Source organism: Carettochelys insculpta, chromosome 6, assembly GCF_033958435.1.
Source record: "Carettochelys insculpta isolate YL-2023 chromosome 6, ASM3395843v1, whole genome shotgun sequence".
In the NCBI taxonomy this organism is placed as follows: domain Eukaryota; kingdom Metazoa; phylum Chordata; order Testudines; family Carettochelyidae; genus Carettochelys; species Carettochelys insculpta.
The window spans coordinates 62,684,451-62,696,579 of NC_134142.1; the positions used below are offsets into that span (position 1 = coordinate 62,684,451).

A 12,129-nucleotide genomic window follows, 5' to 3' on the forward strand; every position below is an offset into this window, starting at 1 on the left:
AGTTTAGACTAGATAATTGTTCCCCTGTCCTTTAAATTGTATGAGGCACATAGTTAGCAAGTTTTATGAATCATGGATCCAATTCTGTAGTCCTTACATAAATGTTTTCAGTGTACCCATTGGAGTATGGACCGTAGGATTGAGAACTGTGGCAATGCTCCTAAAAACATAGCTAGCACAACAGACGTCCAACAGCATTGTTGCTGATGCACAGTGCCAAATTTTATTTACTAATTACGAACCTGCGAAGATGGATGCATTCTCTCATTGTCCTAATACAATAAATGTATATCATATATATTATCAGTCAGGAAAATGCACAGAAACTTTACACAGTACTGGCTATTGCAAGAAAAATCCTTTCAAAAGAAACAAATTAATTTTGAGCCTAATCCTGTTTTTCATAAACCCCCTGTTTCACAAAGTACTGCAGACTAGAGATGGATTGAAGACACAATTTGGATTTGTAACTGAATTAGAATCTGTTTGACTGGGATATTTAAGTTTATTTGGATTCAGTGTGTCTTAATAGAGCACAAGCTATGAATTTTCAAATTAGCTCTTTGATCTATAGTTCCCCAAACTCTAGAGAGGAGACGAGTTTGGAACTGTCATATATAAAATACTGTCAGTACCCAAGACTTCCAATCTGTTCTGGAACTATTGGAGTGTTTTTGTACCTATTTATAGGCATCTATTAAATCACTAGTCTTGAAATAAATGAATTGGTAGTGATTTGGTACAGCGTGTTCCCACAAAAGCTTCTGAGTTGTGCTGTCCTTTCCTGATATTTTGAATCTCCCAAGAGACCTTTGGAAAAGGGCTTCCCAGACTAGTTCCTTTTGACTCTGGCATGTGCCAGGAATTTCAAGAAGAGCCAGAGTGTCTGGCAGTTACTGTCACACAGGTAGCTGGTTTTTTGCATTAAGCTGAACTTCTCCAACACTTGATGGCAGAGAGTGTGAAGATCTTGCCTTCTCTTTAGTGTTTTGATGATCCCATTCAGATTAAAGTGGAAGATCTCTCATTGCTATAGGAGGTCACCCTGAGAGCATCCCTCATTGATGAGAATGGGGAACTTTTCCAATCCTTTGCCTACTACAGGGCTGAGAGAAATGGAGAACTGGATCTGACATGCTCCTCAGCCCTTGCTGGCAGCTGCTCTGGAGCAGAACCCATGGAACTGTTGTGGTCGCTGGATTCTGAGACACCCTTCAAATGGCTGGCAAAAAAGAATGTCCTAACCCCTTTCTGTGTAAATGTGGAAGTGTTTGAGAGCCATAGTATCACCAGTCCTGGGCAAATGCATTCATGAGCAAAAATTTTGGAGAGAGTGGGTGAAGAGTCCTGCCTGACCAATCTGATTCGCTTTTATGATGAGGTAACAGGCTCTGTGGACATGGGGAAGTCAGTGGATGTGCTATACTGTGACTTCAGCAAACTTTTAATACAGTCTCCCACAACATTCTTGCCCATAAGTTAAGGAAGTATGGATTGGATCCATGGACTATAAGATGGATAGAAAGCTGGCTTGACAGTCAGGCCTAACAGGTGGTGGCAGTTGTTCAATATCTGGATGCAAGTCTGTTTCAAGTGGAGTGCTGCAAGGCTTGGCTCTGGGGCCAATGTTGTTCAAAGTCTTTACTAATGACCTGGATGAGGGACTTAATTGCTCCCTCAGCAAGTTTGCGGACGACACAGAGCTAGGGGGAGAGAAGGATACGTTGGAGGGTAGAGATAGGGTCCAGAGTAACCTGCATAAATTGGAGGATTGGGTCAAAAGAAATCTGATGCAGCTTAACAAGGAGAAGCATAGAGTCCTGTACTTGAGACAGGAGAATCCCAAGCATTTTTATAGGCTGGGGACCCACTGGCTAAGCAGCAGTACAATGGAGAGGGACCTAGGGGTTATGGTGGATAAAAGGCTGGATATGAGTAAACAGTGTGCCCTTGTAGCCAAGAAGGCTAATGGCATATTAGGGTGCATTAGGAGGAGCATTTCAAGCAGCTCTAGAGAAGTCATTGTTCTCCTCTATTTGGCGCTGGTGAGGCCACATCTGGAATACTGTGTCCAATTTTGGTTCCCCCAGTATAAAAAGGATGTGGATGTTCTGGAGCAGGTTCAGCAGAGGGCAACAAAAATGATTTAAGGGGCTGGAGTACATGACCTCTGAGGAGAGGCTGAGGGATTTGAGCTTGTTTAGTTTACAGAAGAGAAGACCTAGGAGTGATTTGATCGCAGCCTTCAACTTCCTGAAGGGGAGCTTTAAAGAGGATGGTGAGACACTGTTCTCACTGGTGTCAGATAGCAGAACAAGGAGCAGTGGTCTGAAGTTACAGAAAGAGAGGCATAAGTTGGATATTAAGGGAAACTGCTTCACCAGGAAGGTGGTGAAGCACTGGAATGCATTTCCTAGAGAGGTGGTGGATTCTCCATCCCTCAACGTTTTTAAGTCCCGGCTTGACGAGGTCCTGGCTGGAATGACTTAGTTGGGGTTGATCCTGTTTGAAGCAGGGCATTGGACTAGATGACCTCCTGAGATCTCTTCCAGCCCTATGATTCTATGGCTCTGTGAGGATTCTGATCAAGGAAGGTTGGCTCAAGGCAACTCTCTTCCTGCCGCCTGGTGAGTTCTAATTTTCAGTTAAGTTTCCCAGCTGTTTATTAGCTTTTGTTCTGCGGTCCTTGGATAGACTTATGGGACCCAGCATACAGTTTCCCCTGCTCACAAAGCAGGAGTGGGTCCGGTTTTTGCATTAGGAGCTTAAGTGTTTATTGCAGAGGGCATGCTGGCTGCTGCTCCCTGAGAGGAGTGGGAGTAAAATATGACATACCAGCTATGTTCTGCTAGAGGCTGTTCTGCTCAAAGAAGAGAAAGCAGATGGAGGTGGGGTTGGAGATAGAGTGAGGGCACTGGGACAGGGGCAGTTCTCTTCTTTTAAAATTCCTCTTTACTGACCTAATAACAATATATTTCTGATTTTTTTTGACTGGGGCTTTTAAGTGTCACTTTAATACAAATAATAGAACAAGAAGTTTGTTCGGTGGTGAAGGCATTAGACTAAGACTCGGGTGAGCTAAATTCAATTCTAGGCTCTGCTGCAGTCTTTCCTAATGACCTAAGACAAATTGCTTAATCTCCTGTGCATAAGCTCCCCACCTGTAAAATGGGGAATGAAAAGGATATGTGGGGAAGGGAGGGGGAGAGACTGGTGTGAGAGCCCAAATGATAATTGTTCATCTCCCCCACAGGAATCCTACCCTGCTGTCAGTAGAAAACCATTTAACTCCATCGAAATACATGACTGGGAAAGCTTTTTGACGGGATAAAAAGTGTGCAATAGGCAAGGCAGGAAAAAGCTGTGTTTCCCGAGAAGAGAATTTTGACTTCTGAGATAAATAGGATTTGAGGGAACATCTGGAGTTTAGATTTGGCAGGAGTCACAAGAGGTGTAACGGAGGTGAAATAGACTTGAAGGAAGCTGGAGGTGTTGGGCTGCCAACTGTTTGATGTTTGGTGTATGCTTGAGAAATCTGGAATCAATATGAAATGAACCAGAAAGGTAAGGTGCTAGAGATTTGGTGGGTCTGGACTGGGAAATAGGAGGTCGGTAGTTGTGTGATTAAAGGAGACTGATAAGGGGGATTGGCAGACTGGGATGCTATGTACTAGAAGAGGGAATCAGAAAGACAGAGAAAGGTGTTATGAGGGTCTTGAAAGACAGGTGAAAATTAAAATATTTAAGGACACAGGAGACCTGCAGACCAATAAGGCAGCCTAGTAGCATGGGAATCCTAGGGATAAATGGACAAACCAGAGTAGCAAGATATGAGGACTGAAATCTTGTTTCATGGCTGTGTGATTATTTGCCTGGAGCTGCGTGCAAAGAACACATAAAGCTGACCAACATTTTAAGTTTTGTAGAAACAAGTTTTGATAATATCAAAGCCTGTTAAAAATATTTCCACTGCTTTTTTTTAATTTCCTGGTCAAGGCAGTTGAGGGGGGTGGCGGTGATTGATTAGATCATAGAACCATAAGAAATTTGACCAGAAATGTACCCATCCAAAATAGAGTAGAATTGGTTTAGGTCATGGGTAGTGTTCTGCAAAGCTAGTTTGAATGAACTGAGAAGTTTGTGCTTCAGTCGATTTTAGTACAACCAATGTACAAATAATGTAAACCTTTTAGTATGGACAAGGCTTGAGGATAGGCATCCCAACCAAGGTGCTGATGTACATTAGACAAGCACGTTATGGATCCTAGATAAAATTCTAAACTAGGATTTCTTAACAGTGAAACCATTTGAACACTGAGAATTCAGGAAGGAGACTCTCAACTATTACGTAAAACAATGTTCTGAGAACAACAATCACAAGTAGGTCATTTTTATCCTCCTTGCTAAAGGACATATAGTACATACTGTGGAGAACCAGACAAAGGTGAGTTGTGGGCTTTTTATTCCTTATCGTTTACTCCAGAGGTTTTTGATTTGCTGCAGAATATTCATACCCACTGACTTCACTGCTAGAAGTCACTTGCATCTTATGGTGGGAGTATAGGTCCCCATGATTGTTCTGAAGTTTTAAAATAAAAACAGGTAGCCAGGGAAGTTCCATTTAGTATTTAAAATTTTCGCCAAGCTTAACTTTAATTGCAAACGTTTCGTTACTGAACGGAGTAACATCATCAGTGCCGTCATCAACATCAACAACACATATAAGGGGCACTGATGATGTTACTCTGTTCAGTAACGAAACGTTTGCAATTAAAGTTTTTAAGCTCGATTGAACATTTTAAACACCTAAATGTTTTGAAGTTTGTTTACATGGGGAAACTAGTCAGAATAATGCCAGTAATATAATGTGGCAGACTGCAAAAAGTTGATTGAAGGCAGATATATTGGGAGCTGGGTTAATGCCTTCATTTTCCTTAATTAAGCTCACCTGAATTCAGCCCAGCAATCAGGGCAGGCAGCTGTGGTCTCATTAGGAGTCAGCCTGAAGCAGGGCTAATCAAGCACCTGTTGTCAGTTTAAAGCCTGTGGGCTCTCGGTAAGAGGCTTCCTCCACCCCCAGGCAGCAAGGGGAAGGAGTTGAGAGGTGCATAAGGAGAGAAGGCTGGAAGCTTGAGAGCCAGAAGAGAAGAACAAAGCAGAGAAGTGCAGTTCAACAAGGTACAGGGGAAGAGGCCCAGAGGAAAGCGGCTGTGTTAGCACAGGGCGAAAAGCCCCACCAGCTGCTTCTTTTGGGTCCCTGGACCAGAGTAGATGTTGGGCCTGAACTCTCCCCACACTTTCCCAGGAGGGTTGCCCTGGTAGGAAGACAGGAGCAGACTAAAGACTTGCAAAGGGTGTCTGCTTTACCCCCACTTAGGATCTGTCTGTGAAGAGAATTGCTTAGTAAGTGGAGATCCTTGCCTTTGGGGGGTCAGGAATTGCAGGAGCTCTAGGGGGCTGACAAGGAACTTTCACAATAATTACTAGCACATTTATGCAGTGATACTCAATTAAGGGTTTTTTTAAACTAAAGGAAAAAGGCACGTTTTATTTAAATGATTGTATTTCTCAAAAATGCAGTGCTATTTTTATCTTGACAATTTTTATTTAGGATTTCTTTAAAATTTGCCTTTTTTAAAATGGGAATTCCATCAGGTGTCTGTGTTTCTTCATCCCTATAAACTCTTAGTCACTATGTTTTAACAAAATCTGGTATAGTCAGTTTGATTTCCAATTACGTTTTCTTTTAGCTGTAGTAAATATTGATTTGCTTGTGCCAAAAAGAGCACTGTTCCACATTTCTCTGTTTTATGTGGTTTCTGAAAGGTTTATTGGGAAGCAATCCTATTCCAGGTTCATTCTACATTTCTGGCTCATCTGGGTTTAGTCTTTCAACACTTGCTCAGTTATGTCAATTCTGAGGACTGTACTTGATTTGGTGATGGTCTGTCTTTTATTTGAGAGGCAATTATGAGATATGAGAGGCAATCCCATTCCAGGCACACCCCATTTTCCTGGCACAACCACACACTTATATTTCTTTAAGTTATGACAAGAAGAAACCATATATTGAGTTTGTTTCTCCTAGCTCTTACCATTTGGGAGGCGTTTTTGATCAAACATACTCTAAATATAGTTGATAATTTTCTTTGCTGCAGACTAATTGGCTCCACTTTGGAAGTTTTTATTCCAGAATAGTGTCTGCATCAGGCAGTTATGCTGGTGCTGGTAATTCCACTGTGGTTATGCTGGTCAATTCCCCAGCTAGACAAGACCTTAAAGCAGTGGCAGGTTGTGGGGGGGTAGGGAGGAGAGAGAGAGAGTGTGTTGGGGGGGGGCGGGGCGTGGAGAGAGAATCTAGTTTTTAAAAAAATCTATTGAGTGGTCTTCTGACAAGACCTATTGTATGACTTCGTGCTGAGGAAATATTACTAAACAGCTGTATGACTCCATAGTGACTGAGCTCTCTTCCTTTTCAGGATCTGGTCCATTCCCCAGACTTACCAACTTGTATGGGTATGGAGGAGGTCTTGTGGAGTATTGAGCAAGTCCCTTGGCTAATAGGGGCTTTGCAACACTGTCTCTTGCTTATGAAGCCTTTGAAGATATCCCAGTTTTCCCAGACACCCTTGAATGAGACTACCGGGGAGAGGCTGTGGCATTTTTGCAGAAGTAACAGAGCAGGTATGAAACAAATCAGTGTCTTTCCAACCGGAGGCTATAGCATACATTCTTGTAAGTTTCTGAGAGAGGTGGAAGGAGAGAGTGCCGTCTGAAAGACCGAGCACAGTATGGAGAGCCAGGAACATGAGGCCTAGTCCCAGTTTTGATACTAATTTAGTGTGTATATCACATCCCTGGCTCTCATTTCCCCCAGCGGGAAGAATAACTATTTCACAGGGGGTTGGGAAGTTTAATGAGTGACTTGCACAGCACTTTGTGGTTCCCTGGAGGAAGGTCACTAGAGTGATGCTAGGCAAAGTAGCAACTGTTATATAAAGTTACACGTTAGAGAAAACAGATGAGCATTACAAGAATACTAAAATGCTTAAGACAGGATGTGTTATAAATCTTTTTGTCTATTATTAAAGTTCAAAAGACCTTGGAATGGAAAAAAATCTGTTCACTTGCTGTGCTAAAATTCCCTTCAGGTCGGAATTCTGTACAATTTTGGCTCCAAATAAAGTTTTGTAAGCCAATAATAGAGCACAGATTTATAACATTGCTTTTTAGGCTATCTCCATCAATCGTTTGGCCTCTGTGTGTTTTGTAACTTGGTTCTCTAACACCAAAATTAGAAGAAGCAATGTATCATCGTACTATAAACAGAAAAACGTATAGAGAAAAATACCTCTTAAGCTTTAAAAGAAATGTGACAGTGTTTTGCTACATGGGTCATTTTCTAGCAGTCATAGGCTGACCATATTCCCCTATGCTGACTGTAGGACACCTGGTAAAATTACTCAAATTTAGGTGAGTTCAATGGCAATCAGTTGTAGATGCTGAAATTAACCTCAAGTTAAATTGATGTTAGAAAGAAGCCAGCTATTCAGTATATTTTAAAAATGTATAGTCTTATTTTTAAGACTGTTGGGTTCAAACAGGCAGGGGTGACACACAGACATCCCCATACACCTCTCTCCCATGTAAGTAAGGGTGGAGTGACTGACCAACCAACCCAACCTCTCTGGCCTGGCTCTCTTCACCCTTAATGCCTGGCCTGGTCCCCAGGTTGGGCTTGTCTCTCTTGGTATCTGGCATGGCATCTTCATTTTGCAATGTGTTTGGGGGAGAAGGACATGAAGGGTCACATGCAACCTCTCTGGGTTTCTGCCAGTATTCACACTAGAAAGTGGCCAGAAACAGTCTTTCAGCACTGTGCGAGGGAGAAGGAATGGGACCCGATTCCATCTGCAAGAGGAAGGAGCGGGTGAGGAAGGGATGATCATGCAGCATTCATCTCTGTCCACTCACTGCTCCTGTGTGGTTGGAAGCAGCTTGTCCCTTCCTGACCACTTGGTACCAGAAGGTAGCTAACGTCTCAAGGCTGCTGCTGGCCACCAACATAACCCAAGCTGCTGCTACGCTACCATGGTCCCATCAGAGGGGTCGTGGTAATGAAGCAATTCAAAGCAAGCTAATGAGGCTCTGACATGCATATTCAGTGCCTCATTAGCATAACGGTAGCTGCACAAACAAACGTCGGTTTTCAGATTGACATTGTAAGATGGGGGCAGCTTTGAAATAAGCCCCTGGCTTCAACATTCCCTTACTCTGATCCAGTTCTGTGGGAGTAAGGGAACGTCAAAACAGGGTGCTCATTTCGAAGCTGCCCCCATCTTCACTGTCAATCTGAAAACTGCTGTTTGTTTGCCTGGCTGCCATTATGCTAAGGAGGTGCTGAATATGCATGTCAGCACCTCATTAGCTTGCTTCGAATTACTTTGTTACCATGGCTCCTCCGAGGGGACCATGGGAGTGTAGCAGCAGCCCAGCCATCTCTTCTTGTCTTCTGTCTACTGCTTGGGCAGGAGGGGCTTATGCCATGAATTTCCATTGTGCATCACAGCCGAGGGAACCTCACTGCAGGGGCTTCAGCAAACTCAGGCAGAGAGGTGGCTCAGCAGAGGGGGGTTCCTATGGGATGGAACAGCCCCACATTTCCTGAGTGCAGGGCCCAGAGCTAGAGGACATGGGATGGATTAAGAGGGTCTAAGCGAAGTTCTCACTAAGCTGTGTCAGGGTGCTCAGCACCTTGAAAAATCAAGTCCTTACATAGTAAAGCAAAACACAGGAAAACAGTAGCAGTAAGAGATGGCATTACAAGGTTGGTTGCACGTTGAAAGACCCAGGGCCTTGGGCCAGCCAGCCCTGTTGTGAGGCAGAACTCCTTTAAGCAGAGTTATGTGAGCTTAGTAGAAGGGATTGTCAGATGCAGTTGGGAAGGAGTCAGAGGTAGGCTTATGAGAACCTGATGCCTTTAAAGACTGGAAGAGGTTGGTTGAGGAGGGGAATTATGGGTAGCAGTTGGGCTCCTGAAGCAGGGAATTCCAAGGCAGATGGTCTATAGGAGGACTGGGGAAGTGCCACCAGGAGGACGGAGACTCTAGCAGGAAGCCCTTGGGATGGGGAAAAGCTGCTGTTGGGTTTATGTTTGATGGTTTTATTCTGGTGTTTACTAAAGCTAGGTGGTGCACTAGATAAATGGTGCCCCAGAGAGAGAGCTTCAACAGCCTCTGAGGAATGGCTGTGCATCCCCTTCACATTGGTGCATATCATCTCTGCCTTGGACTCTTAAGCTGGGTCTACATGTGCTCCTTCCTTTTGAAAGGGGCACGTTAATGAGCGGGTTTGAAAGATGCTAATGAGGCTGCAGTGAATACACAGCGCCTCATTAGCATAATGGCAGCTGCAGTGATTTGAAAGTGCGACTTTTCGAATCGCATGCTGCCCATGGAACATCCTATCTGGTGTTCGGAAGAAGGGCTTTCGAAAACTGGGGGGGCATCCTTTCGGTAGGTCCTGTCTCCACAGGTGGCGTGTGATTCAAACAGCCGCACTTTTGAATGGCCGCGGCTGCCATTACGCTAACGAGGCGCTGCACGTTCATTGCCTCACCTCATTAGTATCTTTCAAACCCGCTCATAACATGCCCCTTTCGCAAGGAAGGGGCATGTGTGGACACAGGGTTAGAATGTGGGACAGATGGCAATTTCTGGGGGGTCTGAGGAATCTAAGGAGAGGTGGTCAGCCAGGAAGGATTCCTGGAAGAAACAGGTTTCTAGAGGAGTTTTTAAGAGAGGATTCTTGAAGGCTGTACATAGTGAAGAGGCACAAGACAGTGGAAGGGAAGAGAAGGGCTTAATTCAGGGGGAAGATAATGAAGGATATACAGCAACAGAGAGAATAAGGAGACACTGGCTCATCCATGATTGAACTACTGACCTACGCCATCCATGACAGATGTTTATCTAATCAGCTCTTATCTCCAATGATGGAGATTCCACGTGCACCCCGTAGGCAATTTATTCCAGTACTTAACCACCCTGAAAGTTAGGAAGATTTTTCAAATATACGACCTAAACCTCCCTTGCTGAAATTCAAGCCCAATCAGGTGTTCAATTTCCACACTGTTCTCATTAAACCAGTCCTAATGCTTCATGGACTGGTAGCCAATGGTTTCTCCACAAGTTCCAGTGATGGCATTTTTTCAAATGACACCAGTGTTCTTGAACAACTTCAGGGTGTACCATCAAATCACCTCATCTGATGGGATCCTTCAAGCTTTGTACATTGATCTTTTGTCAGCTCAGTTTCCTCTGACTTCGCTGGTGACAATCCTACTTGCCATCATGGATCTAATAACATGGTGCTCGGTCCAGCAGTTGTCAGCCCTGGTCACTGCGCATGTGAGAAGGACATCATGCCGTTCGCGAGCATGGACAATTACCTAGTCTATGAGGTGCCAGTGCTTTGATCAAGGATGCTGCCGTGAGGTCTTAAGTTTATTTTTCTGGTGGAAGAGGGTGTTTGTGATGACAAGCTTGTGTTCCGCACATTTCTTAAGGGGGAGCCCTTGTGAGCCAATGCCCAGGTGCCAGCTAAAGGTCTGGTGGGGCAAAGGGGGCGATGCCGCACCAGCAGCTACGCTAAGCAGCCAGGGCAGGCTGGGCTCTTTGGTTTGCATTTAGTTCGGGTACAGCAGCAAGAGGAAAATTACACTTATTAGAGGCTTTAACAATTACATTTTATTTATACAAAGATAGAAACAATTTAACTTAAGAAAAGTTTTAGACACACTAGCTAGCTTAAACTAATACAAGTAATGTGTACACAAGAAAGGCACGTTGCAGGTGTGATTTTCACCCCTGCCTCTTAGACCTGGTGAAACCAGAGTCTTTCCCTCAATTCCTATAGGAAAGAAGTATAATACAGGTGTAATTCTTACCCCTGCCTCATAGATCCGGTGTGACCCAGAATCTTTCTCTCACTCCCTTGGGAAGAAGTAGATGCGAACCAGGCGTCCCCAGTCTTGGGAGTCAATACCGGACCTGGCCAGCAGGTGTAGGTGATCGGAGCTCAAAGGGGGTGGGCTGCCAAGCCCCTCTTTATACCCCTTTGGTCACGTAGGCTTCTTCCTGGTCTCAAGTGGCCAATTGGGGAGGAATGTGTTTGAACCCAGGGAAGGTTTCCCAGGGAAGGTGCAAGGCTCAATTCGCACCTGTGAACTGTGGACAATTGGGCACCTTTGGAGGTGATGGGCGGAGGTTCCCCGTTCTTTCTGGGGCAGTGATCAGGCGTGTCAATTAGCGATATCAGCCATAAGGGCGGCCATTAGCTAGCCCATTCACTGTCTGGTTTCTGTGTAAGGTAGAGAGTCTGGGTGAGACAGCACACCTGCGTTCCCAGGGCATCAAAGGCTGCCTGTCTCCCTCTCTGTCTCTCCCAGTGGCCGGGGGGAGAAGAAGAAAAGGCCAAATGCGGGGGTCATGTCTGGCTACAGCCCTCCATTGGAGTGCTCTTGCTGACTACTTCTTTCCCGGTGGTAGTCTGCCAGAGGGCCATGTCTCTTCCAACGCTGGCATTGAATTCCCCTAAGAGAATAATCTTGTCTCTTTTGGGGATGTCTTTCAAGACTGTGTCCAGTTGGGTGTAGAACTTCTTCTTCAGGTTATCTTTGGCATCTAGCGTTGTTGCATAAGCAAAGAACTTCAAGAAAATGTAAAATAGAGAAGTTATGAATTGTTCCTTCCAATTCTATGTCTGGGGCTGCTGAGGTGCCAATACTCAGTACCAGCAAGTACTGGCACAAAAAAAGCACTGTTCCTCAGACATAACCGACTTCCGCTGTATGCTCCATCTAACTCCTTCTGCTCCCACTCGACCATGTAATGGAAGATCATATTATACACTGGAAGATCTCTCTAAATGCGGGAGACTTTCTTTCCTTCAGTCATCATGGGTTCTAAAGAAAAATATTTCAATGTTTTTGTCATGAAAAATGTGTAAGTATGTTTTTGCTGGTGAAAATGAAGGCTCGATAGCGGTTGTGAGCCACACATAATAGTAGGAATTCTTAACTGCATGACCCTAAGAAGGGCTGTCCCCTGTGAATATCTGTGTACAGGT

The 12,129-nt window shown here is 44.4% G+C and overlaps 1 protein-coding gene across 1 annotated transcript in view; it reads left to right on the forward strand.

The window, feature by feature from the left end:
* Window positions 1-6,363: 6,363 nt before the first annotated feature.
* LOC142014465 (cytosolic phospholipase A2 beta-like) overlaps window positions 6,364-12,129 on the forward strand; it is a 64,163-nt gene continuing 58,397 nt past the window's right edge. The window contains exon 1 of the mRNA XM_074997055.1: window positions 6,364-6,684. Within this exon, the coding sequence (XP_074853156.1) occupies window positions 6,634-6,684 (51 nt within the window). The 5' untranslated portion in view covers window positions 6,364-6,633. The remainder of the gene's footprint in view (window positions 6,685-12,129) is intronic.